The 22876-nt window shown below is 35.6% G+C and overlaps 1 protein-coding gene across 1 annotated transcript in view; it reads left to right on the top strand.

Moving 5' to 3' along the window:
- The window catches only part of GLRB (glycine receptor beta), a 104348-nt gene that overhangs the window by 42854 nt on the left and 38618 nt on the right, over positions 1-22876 (top strand). The window contains exons 3-4 of the mRNA XM_081304570.1: positions 11233-11339; positions 12963-13030. Of these exons, the coding sequence (XP_081160696.1) occupies positions 11233-11339; positions 12963-13030 (175 nt within the window). The remainder of the gene's footprint in view (positions 1-11232; positions 11340-12962; positions 13031-22876) is intronic.

Raw genomic sequence — 22876 nt, 5'->3', positions numbered from 1 at the left:
CAAATTTGAAGCTCAATTTTGCTGGATATAGTATTCTTGGTTGGAATCCATTATTTTTCAGCGTTTGAAATACGTTATTCCAGGATCTTCTCGCTTTCAAAGTTTGTGATGAGAAATCTGTCGTTAACCTAATTGGTTTACCCCTGAAAGTAATCTGCCTCTTTTCTCTCGTAGCTTTTAATATTCTCTCCTTGTTCTGTACGTTGGCTATCTTCATAATTATATGTCTTGGGGTTGGTCTATTATGGTTTTGAATGTTTGGGGTCCTGTAGGCTTCCAGGATTTGGCAATCCATTCCATCTTTCATCTCTGGGAAGTTTTCTAGAATTATTTCATTTAATATGCTGTCCATTCCTTTGGTTTGAATCTCTGTGCCTTCTTCTATCCCTATGACTCTCAGATTTGGTTTTTTTATGACATCCCATATCTCTTGAATAGATTGCTCGTGGGAATTAAGCATCTTTTCTGTGTTGACTATATTCTTTTCAAGTTGATAAACCTTGTCTTCATTATCTGATGTTCTGACTTCTACTTGATCAAGTCTATTTGTAATATTCTCGTTTGAGTTTTTAATTTGGTTTATAGTTTCCTGTAATTCTAGGATTATTGTTTGATTTTTTTTTAATATCTCTATCTCCTGGTAGAGCTCGTTCTTTGCCATTTGAATTTGTTTGTTTAATTCATTTTCAAAATATATTTTTATTTCTTGGACTTGCTGTCTCATGTCTTCTCTAATATTCCTTTCCATTCGAGTTAGGTATGCCTTGAGTTCTTTCCCTACACCTGTTTCTGAAGTTTCTATGTCCTCCTGTAGAATTGAGTAGTCTTGCATTGTTTGTAATCCTTTTTTCCCTTGTTTTCTCATGTTGTCCACGTTACTTTCCAGCTCTTTTTGATTGTCGTGTTTCTGCTCTCCTCTATAGATTTGTTTTGTTTCTGTATTACTCTGATGTCTCTCCTTTGTGTTGTTGAAGTATGACTGCTAACGTGGATTCCGCTGGGAAGGAATTCCGACGTTCGAGCTCCAGTGACGACACTACTCTGCTATGACGGGCCCCAGTCTCCTTGCCGGGGTGCCCTAATGGGGGGGTGTGACTGGACTGTCTCTGTGTGGTTTCAGCTCCCGGTCGTGGCAGGCGGGTAGACTCCAGCCGCCCAGTATCACAGGCCGCGGGCAGGTGATCTGTCACCAACGGGAGGGCGTTCTCCTACCGCCCAGTTACGCGGGCAGTGGGTGAACTGTCGCCGGTGGGCCTGCAGTTTACAGCTGCCCAGTCGCGAGGGCCTTGCCTCTAGGCTCCTGGTTTCTCCTGCTAGCCTTGGTTTCTCCTGCTAGACCAGATTTCCCCTCAGTGATGATTCTCGGCAGTTCAAACTGTACTCTGTGCCTGTTTTGTTGTTGCAATCTGTCGGACAGTGGTGGTGGATACTTCAGCTGTCCAAGATGGTGGCCGCTGGTTACCTTAGTGGAGTGTCCCTTGTGGGGGTGGGGCTGTACCGCTTCCGTGCGGGCTTGGGCTTGGCTGGTGGGATACCACCGTGTCGCAGCCACTTAATTCCCTGCTGACTAGTTAACCCTTTCTCTGGGGCGCCACGCCTTCTGTAGCCTCGGGGCAGGCCGCGCGTATCAGACAGCCTGGATCTCCGGGGTCACACCGTTGGCTTTTGGGATCCCCGGCACTCTATGGTTTTGATTTTTTCTGCTTGCCCCTCCCCCAGCTCTGGCTAGACAGGTTTTGTTTTGGCCGCTGATGGGAGGGGGGGGTTGGGGGTCAGGTGCCTCTAGCTCTCCTTTAGTCTTTATGCAGGCTCACTCTGATAGTCCCTCCCCCTGAAAGTCTAGGAGAGATTTTAAGCGAAATCCCCCTATGTATGGGGGCTGAGCTGGGTGACACACACCTGTTTGTTGTTGCAATCTGTTGGCGAGTGGCGGTGGTTACTTCAGCTGTCCAAGATGGTGGCCGCTGGTTACCTTAGTGGAGTGTCCCTTGTGGGGGGTGGGGCTGTACCGCTTCCGTCCCCGTCAACAATCCCGAACTCAGCCCGGGGGTCAGTGCGGGCTTGGGCTTGGCTGGTGGGATACCACCGTGTCGCAGCCACTTAATTCCCTGCTGACTAGTTAACCCCTTCTCTGGGGCGCCACGCCTTCTGTAGCCTCGGGGCAGGCCGCGAGAATCAGACAGCCTGGATCTCCGGGGTCACACCGTTGGCTTTTGGGATCCCCAGCACTCTATGGTTTTGATTTTTTCTGCTTGCCCCTCCCCAGCGCTGGCTAGACAGGTTTTGTTTTGGCCGCTGATGGGAGGGGGGGGGGGTTGAGGGTCAGGTGCCTCTAGCTCTCCTTTAGTCTTTATGCAGGCTCACTCTGATAGTCCCTCCCCCTGAAAGTCTAGGAGAGATTTTAAGCGAAATCCCCCTATGTATGGGGGGAAAGGGATTGCTTTGGGGAACAACAGCTCTTAATTATAAGCAAAGTGGTTAAAACACAGAAACAGTGTAGGTTTATCTGAGTCAGTGGTCCATGCCACATGGAGCTTTGAATCTTAAATAGTCCTTCAGAGTTGTCTCAGTTCATAGAAAGGGACGCAGCCATTTGCATCTCCATTTCAAACATTGGATACAGGCTGCCACAAGGCAAGACAAGTTACATCAGGCCTAGGGTTGTAACTGATATTTCTGATCAACAACTGTATCTCAGGGTTTCAGTGGTCCATTCCTTCTGGAAGGCTATTCCAGAAGAGATTTAGTTCCAAACCTTGAGCAGCCAACATTCCTGGGAGAAGCCTCACTTCTGAAGGGACATCCTGATTGAGTAACACTGTATTCACTATTGGTAGAATCAGATTATCAACTGAAGAGGATTTTAGAGACAATCTAATTTGAACCGTTAATTTCAAGGTAAGTGTACTGAAGCTCACAGTGATCTGCTTAGCATCATATGGAATGGAGCTGCACCACTAGTCTCTTGAATCTTGGGAAATGCTTTTCAATTACACTAACACTTAACTCTGATGTGTGTGTGTGTGGGGGGGTGGTTATCTTATAAACATTTTTCTTGGGCCAAGAAGGAAATATTTTATATTTGTACTGTATGTAGGAAATTAAGGAAAAAAGATTCCATTACAGTATAATTAGAAGTTTTACTGTACATTTGTATTTGCTGAGCCAGATTAAACCCTGTTATGCAAATGGGAAGTTACTACACAATAATGTATTCTGTTTGGGTTGAGGTTTAAATATGATTCCTTATGTCATGAGGTTTGTATCTCAGGAGGAAATCGATTAGAATAAGTGAGAATGTATAATATTTTACATTATTTGAGAAACATTCCATGTATATAGGAGATACTTCTGTCATGTTTTTCAGAGAGTGAGTCATCTCACATGTGATATGAAGTTAAAAGTGACCACGGTTAGCCTTCAATGGCCTTTGGAAATTGTTGGTTCAAAATCCAGCATCTCTCCAAATAAATGTTTCTACTTAATGAAAAATACTTTTCTTTGAGCCATGAATGATGTAATGGCATAATTGGAGATATAAAAGATTTGATAATGTTTCCACAGTCTATGACAGTTCCTTCAGACCAAATGGGGGATAAATAAAATGAACACTGAGGAAAACTGATCTTAATTAAGATTCCTGGCCCATAAGAACCCAACAGACTTTGTCACACACATGCACATACGATAACACATTTTTTAAGAAATAAATTTAGACTAAACTAATGGTATAAAAGGTATCACTTACTGTCTGTATTCATGACCTTCATAGCTTAATCCATGAAAATGAATGGAAAATAAATATGAAAGCTGTCAAAAGTGATGGCATGTTATGGGATAGATAGGAAAATACAAAGCAAATAAAATACTCTATAATAAGCTCACAATGATCTATATTCATAAATAATTACTGATATTTATGAAGTGTTAAATTCTTTGAATGTCTATCTGGTTATCTCTCTACCTACCTATATGTCTAAAAATTGTTCTGTGTAGATGAAAATGTCATGCTGAACTTTTAATAAGTTAATATGTACAGACCTGTGACAGGTTTTTTTCATAAGCCTCAGCTATACATGTTATCAAGACGTGACTCCTATATGATCACTTGTTTCCAGGTAAGACTGTGGATTTTGAAATAAGAAAGTGCCATCCAGTTTCTTTTTTGCCCTTTCCAGCCGTGAGGAGTACTGGTCAGGGATTTTATAGACTATTCCTAAATTTCCATTAGCCTGCCATTTTTCTCATGATTAAACTGTCATATGCTTTGGGGAGGAAGACCAGAATGGGTTAAAATGCCATTCTCATCACATCTTATAAAGGGTACATCTTATTAACATGACATCACTGTTGAGGGTATTCTTGGTCATCTGCTCAGAAAGTGATTGTCAAGTTCCCTACTGTAAAGTTACTCTCCAGTCTCCTTTTACATCCCAAACCATTTGGTAGGAATGTACAGCACTACAGTGAGGTGTTCTGTTCCACTAATTTGAAAGCAGAGGTTCTATGCCAGTTATTGGAATTCAGCCTGGGAGATATGCTGTTTTTTCCCCATTTATTTATTTATTTACTCATCTATTTTTACCAGTTTGGACTCATATATTTGTTTTTATACTTTGTATTATAATCCAGCACTACTTTATTTTGTCATCAAAATCATTCTGACTTTGACCACTGAGTACCCTGTCAGTTGACCTTTGTGTCCCACTTGGACATCTTACCATCATTGTGAGAGGTCACTGTAAAATACCTCTCCCCTCCTTTCCTGTTTAAAATATTCTCTTCTCCCCTAACTTTATAGGGTATCAGCTTTTAAAAAACAGTGAATAATAAAGTCATTGTTGCCATTATTTGCAGTTGTATTTTTTTTCTTTGATATGATTTCTTTGTGAGTTCCTTTAGTTTGGTATTCAGAAAGGCATCTACCATGTAAAGGCTCATCCAACAAAGATCCTTTGTGTTTTTTTATGTCTTCTGGTGTCTGGGAAGAACAATTAGCATTTACCAAAGACTCCCACAGAGTTAGCATCTCTTCTATGTGAGGATGAATTATTATATTTGTTTCTTTGAGGAACTGTGTCTTAAATTAGTCCACAGATATAGGACTCCCTCAGAATTGCAAGTCTCGTGTACAGTTTTTCAGGGAAACACGGGTTTCATTGGATTCTCAGATGTGACTGTCACCTAACAAAGAGGTAAAAAGTCATTTCCTTAGAACAGAAATAAAATACTACTACCTATACACTTTGCATACCTTGTTCTTCCCTTATGTCTGTGGCTTTGTGGTTACTTTCACTTATGTCCAGAGGAGCCCCCACCCCTAGTTTACTTACAGTGCCATATAATACACTGCATTCAGGTCTGAGAATTCCTGTGACCATAGCTGGTGCATTTATAACTCTGAAAAAAAAATAAATCAATCCCTTTAGACTTAGACTTTTGGTTAGAGAGAGAAGATTAAGACAATATGCTCATACACACTTTTTTTGAAATAGTCACTAAAGGGTCATGCAAAAATAAGAATATTCTAGAGTTGAAGGAAAATTCAGCCTTCCCCCTTTACAAAGAAATTTCTGGATTTTGCCCTCAGTGCTGGAAAACATTATATCATGCAGCTATACAGCCTGACACATTCCTTGCATAACTTTGCATATTAGTAATGACATTGGTTGAAGTTTAGGCAAGTGAACAAAAGCGGACTGGTTATAAAAAGGCTTTTGATAGGAAACATTATTTTCTCTAGTCATTTGATCACTTTGTCTTAGTAGAGTAAGTTATTTTCTTAAATTAGTATCATATTCTCAAGAAATAAATCCTTCTTTGTGATATATTAGAATTGTTACATTTCTTGAAATCAAACATAATAATGTAGTCAAATGGATAAAGCATTGGACTGAGATTCAGAATAAGAAGATGTCAATAACGGACCAGGCATTAAGTGTGTGACCTAATCAAAGTCATTTAACTCTTCTCCTTCCTGCTCATTTTGCCTAAATGATATCACTTTTGTAAGGCATTTATATATAGTAATTTGCAGGCATAGCTGTGTCCATCTAATGCTTAAACATATTCAACAGTAGAGATGATTATGATTTTAATATTGGTAAACTAAAAGATGTGATTTCTATTTTTTTCCTTAGGTGGGAAAGAATCCAAAATTCATGCTTGTGAATATAAACTACATGGAATTCCATTTTACTTTTAAAGTCTCTGAATTTCTAATATGAAAGTTGATTAAATATTGATGTCAGGTTACCTGCAGCAGAGTCATGGAAATTCAAATCGACACAAATAAAGAATAGAAGTGAAGGGGCTGTGTGATATTTGATAAAAACTCTTGGGTTTTTTATTTAATTTTCTACAGATTTTGTCAACTGGGGCATAGTTTTGTTGTTAACAAACACACATTTGTTTTTAACCACAGGGAGAAATAAAATTTGGAAGTGGCTAGTATAACATTGAGCATTTGAAGAATAGGCCAATCCATATTCTCAGTACCAATGATTAAAAAAAATGATTAGTAAGACTAATTGTTTTAGTCAGCTTTCTTTGCTGCTGTGAATAAAAAGACCTGACCAAGGAAACTGTAGAGGAGGAAAGGTTTATTTAGGGGCACATGGTTTCAGAGGTCTTGGTCCTTGGAGGGCCAGCTTCATTTCTTCAGGCTTGAAATGAGGCTGAACATCATGGTGAAAGAATGTGACACAGAGAAGCAGCTTCTAGGATGATCAGAAAACAAAGAAAGAGAGAGAAGCCACTGAACAGATACAGATATATTCCCAAAGCAACACCCCAATTCTCTCCTCCTCTAGCCATACCCTACCACTTCAGTTACCACTTAGTTAATCCCTATCAGGGAATTAAATCACTGATTGGGTTAAGACTTTTACAACCCAATTATTTCTCCTCTGAACCTTCTTGCATTGTCTCACATGTGAGCTTTTGGGGGACACCTCACATCCAAACCATAATACTAATAGAACCCAAAGCACATACATAAACCCTAAATAAATATCTCTCTGGATGACATCAAATAAAAATTACTGGAGGCCTTTACTTTGGACCCAACTTCTGCATTAGCCTCCAACAAAATGGGTAACAATCAGAATGGAGCCACTCACAATGAAGTCCCACATTGCCAAACTATCTGGGATAGGAAACTGGGGATACAAAAAAATATATACTGATTCCTAAAGGAAGTTCCCAGGAGCCACTAAAATGCAAGAGACATCTGTGAACCACCGAAATGCAAGAAAGTGCTCATAAACAGTACAACTTCTGATCAACACAGTTTATGACCTTGGCCTGCACCCTTGACCCCTATTCTTGTCTGCAAAAGTAACAAAAGGGCAATGGACAAGGGAGGGGGGACTGGCACGAAATTGCTTAACCCCTCCTCAGTTTAACCTCTAGTCCAGCCACTAGCCAACCCTTCCTCTAAAAATCCCCAAACCAACAGGTTGCTGGGTTTTTTTTTTCTTTTTTGTTTTTTGAGGCACTGTGTTGGGGATGGGTACCCAGGATTGAACCCAGGGTTGCTTAATCACTGAGCCAAGTCCCCAGCTAAATTGCCAAGGCTAGCTCTGGACTCATGATCCTCCAGCCTCAATCTCCCAAGCCACTTGGACGATAGGCATGTGACACAAACCTGGCAAGGTTTGCTGCTTCTTATTAAGATAGCACATGTTCTCCTTTGCGTGTGCTTTCACATTCCTAAGTGAACCTCTGTCTAGGCCTGATTGGCACATGCTCAATTTCTTTGCTTTTACTTATGCCAAGAACCCTGCTGGTCCTGAGTCCAATTCCCCTTCTTTCTGGGAACCCCTGGGATCCTTCTTTAGAGACACCTCTTCTGTGACAAAACTAGAGGTTTATTTTCCTTCCCAAGAAATTAGTATTAGAGATTACTGTCAATTTCCTAAACAGGTCGGTTTCAGTTGCCATAATAATAAATGCCTTTTGCCTTAATCCTTATACAAAAAAGGTAATTTGAAGTAATCTGCTGTTAATCAATTGTTTTTCTATTACTCTGTCCCTTTGTCCCCATGTAGAGAAAAGTAACTCTGAAATGAACAATTTACCTTGTTTATTTATTTATTTATTCCACTTTCTTCCTATCTACCCAAGAAAATCGTCTCTGATGGATTCTTTGGAACATTTATGTTATTATTTTATTTTGCAATGAAGTGTTGTCTGATTCTATAGTTGAAAATAAAATCAATCAAGATGTTAAAACTCAATTGCTGTAATTTTGTCCTTTGACAAATGTTAATAAGAAGATAGATTTAATTTCATTTCCTTTAGGTCAGCATTACTTGGAATGAGAATCCTAACTAAGAATAGCCAATATTTGTTCTCTCTCTCTCACTCTATCTGTGCATGTGTGTGTGTGTGTGTGTGTGTGTGTGTGTGTCTGTGTATCTGTGTGCTGTTTTGCTTTTGCTTTTGCTTATGCTTGGGGAACCCAAGATCTCATGTATGCTGGGCAAAGTATTCTATCACTGAATGACAGCCCCAGTCTTATTCTACCATCTTAGAAAAATCCCTTAATCTTTCTGTGTCTCAGTTTCATATACTATGTAATCTTTCATTTTATTTACTTACCTCCTGCTCTCTCCTCTACCAATCTGGCTTCTTTCTTTCTCTCCATGATGCTGAAATTTACTGGGAAAAATTGGAAGATGTAAATTACTTGAACCAATGTGTATTTAATACTAAGCAAAAACTATGGAGAACCATAAAAGTATGGGAGTCACCTGTTCCTCAATAACCATACTGTTTGCATTGTAGTTAGTACTTTACACAGATATGAAAAAAAGTTACAAAATATTTGCAAAGGGTAAGTTTGTGTTCATTGGTATAAGGTGGCATGACTGAGGAAAAATTTTAGAAAAATGATGTTTTAAAACAATGTTAAGGACACATTGGAGACAGTTCTGGTGGTATGTGCCTATATATAATCCCAGCAACTTGGAAAGCTGAAGCAAGAGGATAGAGAGTTCAAAGTCAGCCTCAGCAACTTAGAGAGGCCTAGGCAACTTAGTGAGACCTTGTCTCAAAATAAAAATACATAAAATGGGCTGGGGAATTTTAGCCCTCCTGGTTTAATCCCTGCTATAAATAAATAAATAAATAAATAAATAAATAAATAAATAAACCCATTGTGTTTAGAGCAGCATGATGGAAAGTATAAATTTTAACATTCAGGGAACAGGGATCAATTCTGTACCATTGCATGGAGGAAAGATGAAATTTGCTGCTGAATTAGAGGGCTGGTATTTGAATTTGATATAGCTTATAGGTATAAAAAAATTAGGCTAGGAAGTTGTACTCTACAAAAATTGGTGTTAATTTTTTATGTTGTTTTTTTCATTGCTTTGAAGACATATAAAGGATTTTATATCAGGAGGCACAATAGCAGGCTAATTGATCCAATACAAGTGCATTTCATAATCAATTCTGTTTCCTCATTTGAATGAGAAAACTTCAAAATGTGATAGGTTCAAACACCAGTTTGCATCCAGTATCAAATTTCACCACATACTCTCCTTCTCTGTAGAGCTTCCCATCTTTTAAAGGAATCACAATGGGCTGTAAAGAGGTTACAGTTTCACCTGCAATGAAATAGAAAATGTCATTACCAAGGCTGAAATCCCTGAAACTGTGATGTGGAAGCTGATAAGGACATAGGAAGCAATTTTAGAAAATCTACATAAGCTCCAGAACCTTTGGGATTTTAACTAATTTATTTTCATTTTGGATTTAATGTTTTACACTCTGATTTATATTTGAAAGAGTTGTCTGTATCAATTCATAGTCATTTTAGATTTTTAAATAAACTTTGTGTTGTCATATTTCACCTGTAATGGTTGCCTCATATCCAAAAATTGTATGATAATTAAGTCAGAATCAAATTTCCTGATAGGAAAGAGTTGATTTCAGTACAAAGCCAAACCTGTTACATCAAAGTTTGCTTCATACAAATTAACATGATTTATGAAATTAAGCCTTTTTGCCTTATAAATATATATAGGCAATGCTAGATACTCCAAGAATAGTGTTAATTTTCCTTATGATTGTCATGAGCTTTTTAAATTTTGTTTTGTTTTTTTAGGGGAAAATTGATTATACGACAAAACATTTTGGTGGTTAAACAAACCAAACCAAAAACAAAACCAAAAAAAATTTCCCTTGGCTTCTGAGGGAAGCCTTTCTCTTTTATTTAAGTTCTCTGAAGCAACCACCTATTTAGTCATGACTCATTATTCAAAGAGTTAAAATAGCAAAAGTTAAAATAGGAAAACATGGCAGGTTTTTTTTTCTTTTTAATAAAGAGCTAATGATAATACATTCAGTAAATAGAGCTAGTTATGTGCTATAGCTCTGTAGAGCATTTTCCTCCCATGACCTAACTATCCCCCCATATATATAAACACGTGTGTGTGTGTGTGTGTGTGTGTGTGTGTGTACTTTTTATTCTTTTTTTTTTTTTTTTTTTGGTGGGGAGGAGGCACCAGGGATTTAACCCAGGGTTGCTAAATCACTGAGCCACATCCCTACCCCTTTTTATTTTGTCTTTTGAGACAGGGCCTTGCTAAGTTGCTGAGGCTAGCTTTGAACTTGTGATCCTCTTGTCTCAGCCGGCCGAGCTACTGGGATTATAGGTGTTTGACACCATACCTGGCTTAGACTACTACATTTAACTCAGTAATCAGAATATTCACTGTGTCTTGAGAAATATCACTCTATAAATGTTGGCATGATTGTTTTATAAATTCTTAGGCTACATCTCTAGCTATAATGTCTCATAAAATGACCATACTCCTTTGCTTAAGCAGAAAGTTAATAATATGTGTTGTTCAAAACTGTTCTTGGCTCTTTTTGACTTAATGGGTTGACTCCTCTTGGGCTTTCCCAGATTTTGATTGTGGGTTGTTTCAGGATAAGTAAGGATATCTGCTTATTAGAAGTGACTTGGAGTTTTTAGGCCAGTGTTTTGAGCATTTAGTAAAGTAAGTGCTAAAATACTTTGTTGTTATTTTTATTTTATATACAGATATCTCTTGGGCTTCTTAAAATATTTGCTACTGCTCAGTTACTTGTATTTGGAAAAGCCCTGTCATAGCTGTGGATTTGTCTCAAAAAAGCCAAATCTTTTATCCCATTGAAAACAACCCATTTATGTTACTTGTTGTTTTTTACTCATAAAATTTTCTTTTCTTTCTCTTATAGTCAGCAATCAGCAGAGGACCTCGCAAGGGTACCTGCCAATTCCACTAGCAATATCTTGAACAGACTATTGGTCAGTTATGATCCTAGGATAAGACCAAATTTCAAAGGTTTGTTGCCGGCCTGCCTCTAAAAAGAACCTCTTCATTCTTTATAAGTTTAAAAATACATTTTTGTGATATACAAAACAATATGAATTCAAATTGACATATAACTGTACTGTTATATGCTTTTAAGTTCAGAGCAATTTAATGCCTGGCATAGTCAATGATAAGCAATTTTAAGAGTTTAATATGGTTTTTAGTTTAAGAAAATAAAAAATGATGTACCGTGAATAGGCTAACTCATATAATGGATTTTTTAAGTAATAATGGATTTTCTAAGATTTTCTGTGTATTCTTAACTTTAGTGGTTAAAAAATTTTAAGTTGCATTCAGCTCTGGATTTCATTTACAGACACAAAAGTTATAATTTGTAGAACAATCATTTACCCACTTAGAGAAAAAGAGCAGTTCTGATATTTACTTAAGTTCTCTTTTACTTTTGTTAGTGTTTCACATTGATTAAAAAAATCTCTTTTTGCTGAAAAAAATGGCCATATGGTTTTTAAAACATGTTAACTTTATGAATAAAAGTGACTACACGTTCTACAACAGAGATTATTTTTATTCCAACAGAATATTATCATTTATTACACATTTCAAGAACAAAAACTCTACTTCAATAAGTAAAAGTCATGAGTAGATTGTATATTTGTATACTCACCCCAACATTTTTCTTTAATCCTCTTGATGAATTAGGGAAAACTATGTGGAAAAAAAATTTCCTCTGGAAAACTATAATTCTTATTGTTGGTTAAGGACAGGTATTAATGTAGATCAGATTAACATTATAAGGCTTGATATTTTTTTCTCCTTTGCAGAAAAATGGTCTGCAGCTGCTTCTAGTCAAGTGAAGTTATACAACTATGTTGTAAAAACAGGGGGTTTTGTTCATTACCAGAACCTACTCAGTTACTTTCAACAACAGCCATGGTCTGGGTTGTCACATGTCCACCATATATTGATTCCCCACCTGGTTTTCATCAGGCAGTGGTTATGTGGCTAAAAGGCTAAATTCACATTTTCTCTTTGATAGCCCAGCCAGCAGTCACAATGATTTGAAAAAAAAAAAGAGAGTTGCAACATTATACCTTAGTTCTCACTCCATGAACTTTCAAATTATTTTCAAACAGGTCAGTCAGAAATCTTTATAATGGTTCTGTTACACATCTTATTAACTTTGCATTTTCATGAATTAAAAATTAAACTATAGTCATTACAGGTAAAAGTTATTGAATAGTATTATGCCATTTGATTTAAAAATATGGAATAATTAGAAAAAAATGAAAAATGAACTATTTTAAAAATGATTTTTTAAAAGAATAATTTGCATTTTCATAGAGCTAAATGCAGTAGTCCAATTGAAGCATTTTTTAAAAGTTAAACATATTTTCTAGAGTTTTGAAAATTAGGAGAAATATTTCTGAATATCAAACATTATAAAACACAACTCATTTTTATTTGTATTATGATCCCTACTTAGAAAAATATTTTAATATAAGTTGTGAACATATTATAGTAAGACCATAGATTTTGCATCTCAGTGTGGATGAAAAAATACCATATCAGGAAGATTCTGATCAAGTTTTTTTTTTAATAAAGACTAAATATATTCTTAATTTTTATTCATAGGCATTCCTGTTGATGTGGTAGTGAACATTTTTATTAACAGTTTTGGATCCATTCAAGAGACAACAATGGTAAGATTACAGTTTAATATCTTTGTCAAAATTTTAGAGTAAGTACAATTATTTTAGAGTAAGTACAATTAATTTTAGTGTAATTACAATTATAACTGAAAAATAAGGAGTCACTGTGAGGAAAATATGTGTTCTTTCTCTTAGTATAAATATCTGAATTCCCAGGTTTTGTTAAGCTAATGACTATATACTTGTACAATTCAAATTTAACCTTAGTGTTGCACTGAAACTTAAAGTTTTGTGAAAATTCATGTATTCTTTTTGAAAAGCTATGACTTGCTATCATTTGGGAAAAGGATTTATGTAATAAAAACTCTTGAGCAACAGTTTTTTTTTCTAATATGTTTATATGTGTGAGCCTCCAAAAACGCTTTACATATTCACAGTTTTTTTCTTGCAGTTTCCTGGAGGAGAAACTTTGTTTACTCTGATATGCTAATTTAGTGATGTGTGGAGCAGGGAACTGTGAGAAGCAAAGAGGAAAATTAATTTTCATAAAATAGGTACCAGAACTCTCTGAAAAGATAGAGAACCAAGGCCAAAAGGCAATGGAAAGACAGCTGAAGGGTGGGAAATAGTGACTAGGCTACCTCCTCTCTTGGAGAAAATGGAGAAGAAAGTTTTGGGAGACTGCCCTTTGCCCATGATGATTTAGATTTTAGGGACAAAGACCTCCATGTTTCCTGAATGTTGTGTAATATAATTACCTCTAAGTTCTTAAAAGATATTCTAAGTATTGTCTACTTGCCATTCAAGGTTTTAGAACATTAGATCTATTCCCTTTTTGACAAAATGATGTGCAGGTAGGATACTTGAGGTGAAAGAAGGAAGACCCAAAGGTTTTTTTGTTTGATCATTTGAGATACTTAGATTTTGTACATTAAGTAGTCATACCAGTTTGGATAGTAAGGCTAGTAAAAAATGGTTAGAGTACAGTATAATCTTTCCAGGAGTATTGTGAACTAGAGAAAGAATGATTTAAAATATTTACTTCTTTATTCCTAGTAGAAGCATAGTGATTATATGTTGTATTTAACTTATGATATTCATCAGTATATCTAATTGTGATATGAATGTTATTTTTAATTTTTATTTTGTAGGAGCACATATATAAGTCCCCAAAGAATTGCTATTCTTGGATAGTATGGAGATACATTTAGAGAATTATTTAAAAGAAGATTTTGGGATCAAATCCAAAGTTCACCTCCAGTGACTTTTTTGTTCATTTAAACGATATAGATCTACATTATTGATCACTAGAAGACTTCTCTGAAATAAGATATAACTGCCATATATCATTGAGGAGACAAGCATAGCACTTGTTAATTGAAAACGTGCTTAGTCTGTATAAGCACATTTCTATGTGATAGTAAGAGATAACATTTCCTAAAGGCATAGTTTTAAGTACATCAGTACATCTGTTTGATTTCCATGCTCCTCTCTGAACCCTGGACATCTTGCATGCCACCACTTACACCAACCTCAAACACCACTACAGAGATGTTGTGTCCTCTTGGGAATATCCCCACTGTTTACCTTGGTTGCCTCTGGAATCATATCTAAGGTGCAACTAATGCCAGGATCATTTTTCTTGTTTAAATTTATTCACATGAGTCAGAGCCCAGCATGTGTCATTAATGTATTTGTATTTTTATAAATATGGAATACCTTCTAAGTATGAGGGACCTAAACTTCTCTAGGTCCCATGAGCAATTATGTGACTGTATTGAGTTGAATACACCTGGGAGAACAGAATATTAGAAAAGGAAGGACTTTTTACAGATTGAGGATTGTAATAAATATTTCATCATTTCTAATAATCTTATTCTCCTGTACAGACCCAATATAGTAGCTTGCGGGAAAAAAATTATTCCTGGGTTCAGATTCTCACCATGGAAGCTTTGCCCATATTATTTATTCCCATCTCTAGTGAGCTCTTATCTTCTAAGCAGATCCCATTATGGCTATTTTACTCATTTTGACCTATTTTTAATCCACCTCTTTCATCTATAATTATTTTTTACTTAATTATGATAACTTATATACTGTAATATATTTTTTGGTATATATTCCTTTAATTCCCTAATGGACTATAAACCTCTTAAAGTTAAAAGTAATATATTCTACTTTTCATTTTTCATAAAATATAGGAGATGGTAGACTATAGGTAATGAACACATAAATAATTTCGTATATTAGCTAATATTGAATGAATAAATGAATGAATAATTTCTATTCTTGGCTTTTTTATGTAAAAAGATTTGCAGAATAAATTTAAACACTAGATTAATTTTTAGCATTATTATAGAGTATTAATTTTTGAAATTTTGGAGGGAGGCCTTTCTCCAGAGGAGTTAAATTATTTATTTACTCTTTCTTTTGATCAGATAACCTGAATGAAAATTGGTCTGTTCTACACCTCATGTTGGCAGACATAGCCTAAATGTTAGAATCAACTATAGTCATCAAATAGACTTAAATATTTTGCTGTATCCTAATTATTATATTTTTTGCTTTCAGTATGTTTACTTCATATACCTCTATAAAATTTCATAGACTTATCTTGTGAGGATGTCAGATTTTATAGATTTACTCCATAGATTTATTCAGCCTTGTTGCTTAATAGTTAGGAAAGGCACAAGTTGCAAGTATATAAATAGCATTAAAATGTCTTATAAGGTAATAATGGATCTAGACAAAACTTGTTCTTCATGACTTGTTACAAACACTGATCAGAATCAACAGTGAAGACTCAAGAGAGCAGCTTAAAAGCACATTCATTCATGGGTAGAAATTATCATGAGAGGATGCCTTTAAAAACAAACAAATACGTACAAAATAGCTACAAAAACAAAAATGTATAAAAAATGTTCCTCAAAAAGAGGGATTAGATTTGTCTAAGAACAGGATATTTATTCATGGAAAAATAATGGTGGACAGTATGTGAGTTTCTATCAGATAGAACTGTGCTTGGGTCTGTTGTATATCTGCTGTGTTACACCTTAAACAAAGGGGAAACACTGCAAATTTAAAGCAATAGTATTTTGCCCGGCACAGTAACTATTCAGTGATAGTGACCCTATGCATTTGCAACAGTTACAATATTTCCCAAGAGAATCTAACCTTAAAGAAAGTGCTAAAGAAAATAAACCAAACTATTTATGGGTTTAACAGTAGTCTCCTTGTATACTTGTGGCTCTATTTCTTAATAGCCTCCTAGAAATCTTCCTTAAAAGGATCATCTGAAATAAAGAAAATCCTAACATTTTGGAAATTTCAATATTTTCACAACATTTTCTTCTCCAGTCAGACTTTGTTACCACAACAAGCAGTTGCCTATTTGCTTATTCCAGAAAGTACAATGCAGAACACAGAGCCTGGGGGTAGATAGAACATTTAATTGCTACTAGTCAGGCAGCAGACAGAAATGGAACAATTTACAAAGGGAGAGGTGCAGCTCCTTTCTCCAGTGTTTAAAATTGATTATCAAACAACAAAGCACTCAAGGTAATCAACATTGACATTGTGGTCAAGAAATCTTAGCCAATTACATTTGGAAAAATTCCTTCCCACTTACTTATTTTTGTTTTGAATGCCAAAAAATGCTGGCCAAACTAAAAGTAATTCACACAATTCACAAATTGTCCTTGTGTAGTGGAGGGAACACTACAGCCATATTCATATTATTTATGTGCTTTCATATCTCTGTGGTTATAAGCTCCTTTAGCCTGATTTTTTTGGGGGGGGGGTACTGGGGATTGAATCCAGGGGCACTTAATCACTGAGTCACATCCTGAACCCCCATCCCTTTTGATTTTTGATTTTGACACATGGTCTCACTAAATTGCTTAGGGTCTTGCTAAATTGCTGAAGCTGACTTTGAACTTGTAATCCTCCTGCCTCAGACCCCTGAGCCTCTGGAATTACTGGTGTGTGCAACCATGCCATCCTTCCGCCTGTTTTATGGTCTCATTCTGTAGCTTTATAGTTCCTATTTCTTATATCTGTGTGTTCCTTCACATTCTACTATATGAAATTTTTGTAAAGTATCAGTATTAATACTATAAGTGACATTTACTGACATTAATAGTAGGATCACCCAAATTATCATATAAGTGTTACCATCACAACTCAAAGTAACTAGAACAGTGACTTCTAATTTTATCAGCTTTTGTGGTGCTATTTGTGACAAATGAAGTAGGTGCATTCAAGACTCTGAGAAGAATGATTTGTTAGACTCTTGGTGGCATCTGCTCTATGCTTACAATATTTGTTGATTTTTCTATTCATTTCCTACACTGACTTGAGCCAGTGGGATTTTCATAAATGAAAATATGAACTATTGCACTCATGGGGAAAAATTGGGCATTATGGTTTATTGTAATAATCTATACACAGGCACTTTGTCTCATCAGAAATACATAAGAGCTCTTTCATAGAAATAAAAGGCTGTTTATGCAATCCATTTTCTTTCTTTAGTTTAGGCATGCTTTGTAATTATATTGAATTATTATTGCACTACAATTCATGATCCTGCCAGTCTTTCTGTGCCTTTTCGCTGCATGACTTTTTGTTTGTTTTAATAATAGACTTCAACTCATTTTGGGCAACACAGCTGTGCTTGTCAAGAAAAAAAAATCATATTTGAGATCAGCTTAAAGAGCTCATTTCAAGTTCTTTGCAATTGCTCATCTTTGTTGTTGCAAAACAGTGTTTCTTTGTGTATATACATTTAAAATCTTTTCCTTAAAACATGTCTTAGTTTAATATTCTTTATATTTTGTTCCTTTTGCTATGAATTTTTAGCATGGTTTCATTTATTATAGAATGATATTAGACATATTTTCCCAGTTTTTAAAACATTTCTTCTAGTAAATTTTATTTTACATCTCAGATATAAAACCATAAAGCTTAAAATGACTTTATATTCATTTTTCTTCATATTATTCATCTTCAGGAATTATATCCTATGGTAGGCTGAATAATGGTCCTGCAAAGATATCCATATCCTAACCACCAGAACTTATGGCTATGGCGTTTTTCATAGTCAAAGAGACATGGCAGATGTGATTCAATTAAGAACAGGGGAAATTATTCTGGTTCATCCAAGTGGGCCCACTTGTAATCACAGAGGCCCTAATAAGAAAGACACAAGAAGATCCAAGGCAGTAACAGTTGTTGTGATGAAGGAATCATAAAGGTGGAATGGTGTGAGGAGGGGACCACAGGTCAAAGGATTCAGGTAGAATTCTCTCGAAGATGAAAAGAGCCAGGAAATAGATTCTTTACTCAAAGCCTATGCAAGAACCAGATCTGTGCAAAGATACCTTACATTTAGCCCATGGAAATGGATTTTGGTCTTCTGAACTACAGAATATAAGATAATAAATTTGTAGTGTTTTAATTCACTAAGGTTTTGGTAATTTTGTTATAGCAGCAGTCAGAAACTAATATATATGCTGAGAGCAATTTTTAATAATTTTTTTTCCCAAATTCTCCTTGGTAGGTGTCCTATTATATATAACCTTCTTCCTAGTCCTGCAGCAGGGTTTTCTGATTGTATCTAACTGTTTCCATACATGGAAATGTCAGACTAATCAGTTTTTCTTTAGTAATTACTAAACACTCTCTTTTAAGTTAATTCTCTAAGAAATTAAAAAAGAATAGATGTTTTGAGTAGTTAAAAATACTGCATTCCTATCTCTTTATCAAAGTTTTATTTTCTGGTATATCTGAAATTGAAAAATAACATAATTTTTATGGGTACTTTTATCTGTATCTTTTTTCTCCTACTTCTATTATTCAGGAGCATTGATAACTAAACTTCCTAAGTTAGAGTATTGTATTAGTTAATGAGGAAGGATGAGAAATGCACATTGCATTTTTTCTTTTGAGTAATTATTTTATTAACTGTTTCCAATAGTTGTTATCAATAGATAGGTCGGTGAAACATGAAATTAATAGTTTGAAGATGCTAAACTTCTAACCTGTTAAAATATCACAAAAGTCTTTTCTTCATTCAAATATTGTTACATGAATGTTGAGCACTTTCTGCACACTCAGTCCTATCAGGTCACTACTTACTATGGTCTCTTTGTGTCCCTCCAAATGTCATATCTTGAAATCCAATCTTTCATGCAATAGTATTGCCAGGAGCCACGTGAACGGGATTAGTGCCCTCAATTCAGAAGCTAGAGGGAACTTGTTTGTGCTTTTCACCATGTGAGGATACATACAGAAAGTGCCATCTATGAACAATAGCTTTCACTAGACGTTGACTTTGGACTTCTCAGCCTTTAGAACTGTGAGCAATAATTTCACTTATAAATGACCCAGTCTAAAGTATTTTGTCATCATAGCAGGAATACAACTAACACCTACATACAGGGTATTTACAGTCTAGTGTGGCATATTGGCACTACCTGAGACACTCTTAACAAAAAATGAGTTATAAGCGTAGGTGTATAAAAATGTGAATATTTGTAAGGTGATATTAAGTCATATTTAACTGAAAACTTTAAAAGTGATATTTTGAGAAAATTGCTAAAATATCACTTAAGAGATTTTACTGGCATTTTTGTTAACTTATAATTCTTTTTTTTCTTTTTTTATTGATTGTTCAAAACATTACAGAGCTCATGATATATCATCTTTCATACATTAGACTCAATTGGGTTTTGAACTCCCATTTTTACCCCAAATACAGATTGCAGAATCACAACTGTTACATACTCACATTATTACATAATGGCATATTAGTGACTGTTGTATTCTGCTACCTTTCCTATCCCCTACTATCCCCCCTCCCCTCCCCTCCCCTCCCATCTTCCCTCTCTATCTCCTCTGCTGTTGTTCAATTCTCTCCCCTTTTCCCCCCTCCCCCTTGCCCCTCATAACCTCTTATAATTTTGTATATCATTGAAGGTCTCCTACCATTTCCATATGCTTTCCCTTCTCTCTCCCTTTCTCTCCCCCCATTCGTCTTTGTTTACTGTTAGTCTTTTCTTCATGCTCTTCCTTCCTGTTCTGTTCTTAGTTGCTCTCTTTATATCAAAGAAGACATTTGGCATTTGTTTTTTAGAGCTTGGCTAGCTTCCCTTAGCATAATCTGCTCTAATGCCATCCATTTCCCTGCAAATTCTATGATTTTGTCATTTCTTAGTGCTGCATAATACTCCATTGTGTATAGATGCCACATTTATTTTTATTCATTCATCTATTGAAGGGCATCTAGGTTGGTTCCACAGTCTAGCTATTGTGAATTGTGTCGCTATAATCATTGATGTGGCCATATCCCTATAGTACGCTCTTTTAAGGTCCTCAGGGAATAGTCCGAAAAGGGCGATAGCTGGGTCAAATGGTGGATCCATTCCCAGCTTTCCCAGGAATCTCCATACTGCTTTCCAAATTGGCCTCACCATTTTGCAGTCCCACCAGCAGTGTACAAGTATACCCTTTTCCCCACATCCCCGCCAATACTTATTGTTGTTTGACTTCATAATGGCTTCCAATCTTACTGGAGTGAGATGGTATCTTAGGGTGGTTTTGATTTGCATTTCTCTGATTGCTAGAGATGGTGAGCATTTTTTCATGTACTTGTTGATTGATTGTATGTCCTCCTCTGAGAAGTGTCTGTTCAGGTCCTTGGCCCATTTGTTGATTGGGTTATTTGTTATCTTATTGTTTAATTTTTTGAGTTCTTTGTATATTCTGGATATTAGGGCTCTATCTGAGGTGTGGGGGGTAAAAATTTGTTCCCAGGATGTAGGCTCTCTATTTACCTCTTTTATTGTTTCTCTTGCTGAGAAAAAACTTTTTAGTTTAAGTAAGTCCTATTTGTTTATTCTTGTTATTAACTCTTGGGCTATGGGTGTCCTATTAAGGAATTTGGAGCCCGACCCCACAATATGTAGATCGTAGCCAACTTTTTCTTCTATCAGACGCAGTGTCTCTGATTTGATATCTAGCTCCCTGATCCATTTTGAGTTAATTTTTGTGGATGGCGAGAGAAAGGGATTCAATTTCATTTTGTTGCATATGGATTTCCAATTTTCCCAGCACCATTTGTTGGAGATGCTATCCTTCCTCCATTGAATGTTTTTAGCCCCTTTATCAAATATAAGATAGTTGTAACTTTGTGGATTAGTCTCTGTGTCTTCTATTCTGTACCATTGGTCCACCTGCCTGTTTTGGTACCAGTACCATGCTGTTTTTGTTACTATTGCTTTGTAGTACAGTTTGAACTCTGGTATCGCTATACCTCCAGATTCACATTTCCTTCTTAGAATTGCTTTTTCTATTCTGGGTCTTTTGTTTTTCCATATGAATTTCATGATTGCTTTATCTATTTCTACAAGAAATGCCATTGGGATTTTGATTGGCATCGCATTAAACCTGTAGAGAACTTTGGGTAATATCGCCATTTTGATGATGGTAGTTCTGCCTATCCATGAACAGGGTACATTTTTCTGTCTTCTGAGATCTTCTTTGAACCTCACTAAAGTCTAAATTTTAAATCTTTTCAAATCAGGCTTGTAATAGCTCAGTTGACAGAACTCTAATTATAATGCTGCCAGATGCTGTGAGATGCTCATCACTTTTATTTTCTTAAATGCTAATTTTTTATCATAAAGTAGAGAAAATAAAATGAGTTGATGATTTTGTATGTAAGAGTTAGATAAAAATTACATCCAGCAGAGCTAGCCTAACTGCATTACAAAATATATATAAAAAGTTCTTAGTAGTCAAATGCCATTAATGAAATTTAACCAGTTTTACTGTCTTGTTATGAAATGTTTTATTGCCTTGAAGAAAGAATTTAATTTGGGTGTTAATTGATACTGAAAAATTTGGAGAACATCCATTTTCCAGATAATGACTAATAGTGTGCCATTTGGAATGAACAATGAATAGTATTTGTCACCAAGCACTTTAAAAACAATTAAGTAATTTCCCACTGATAAAAAGCAGTCTGTTTCTGATGGGGAATTTGTTCATTGAAAAATAAATAACAGAGCTATAATTATTGTGATTGAATAATTGAAAATGAAAATAAATGTTTCAAAGATAGTTATCTTAATATAAAGCATTTACAATGCCAATAAGTGGAAATTATTTGGAAATTCTCATTAAACATTAACCAAAGCATACTAACTAATGAGCTTTTTCCTTTTAATGAATGTTGAGCCCAAAATATTAATTTAAGTTATGAAATTTTATCACATTCTTAGAAGACCTGTAAGCATACTGTAACTTGTATTTAAACATGATGGTCTATAGCTACAAAAGTAATAGAAAAGTATATTTGTAGTTCTTTCAAAATAAAACAGTAAAACATAGCCAAGAATGATACAATGAGGAAGGCAAGGAAGCAGATGATCTCCAGTTTTTGGTGATGCTCATTGGAATATGACTCTGAAAGTTATCCATTAAAATTAATTTCAAAAGGATTGGAAAAGAGACCTGAAATTTATGAAGTGTACAGAGCTTATAATAGTATATTTTAAAGCAAGAAGGAGCATTCAGAAGATGCTACTGAAATTGTATTTTAGCACCGTGTTGACAATTGTTGCAAATAAATAAATTACTGTTAAGGATAATTGTAGGTCAGTGTCCCCTGCCCAGAACAAACTGAATTATTTATACCATATGAAGAATTTTATTTTGTTTTTTTCTTTTGGTACTGAGGATTGAATCCAGGGGCACTTAACCATAGAGCCACATCCCCAATCCTTTTTTTTTTTATATTGTATTTAGAGACAGGGTCTCCTTCAGTTGCTTAGGGCCTCCGTAAATTGCTGAGGCTGGCTTTGAACATGTAATCCTTCTGCCTCAGCCTCCTAAGCC

The sequence above is a fragment of the Spermophilus citellus genome (assembly GCF_964194105.1).
Source record: "Spermophilus citellus genome assembly, chromosome: 8".
Classification (NCBI taxonomy): domain Eukaryota; kingdom Metazoa; phylum Chordata; class Mammalia; order Rodentia; family Sciuridae; genus Spermophilus; species Spermophilus citellus.
This window is presented reverse-complemented; position numbering and strand designations above follow the sequence as displayed.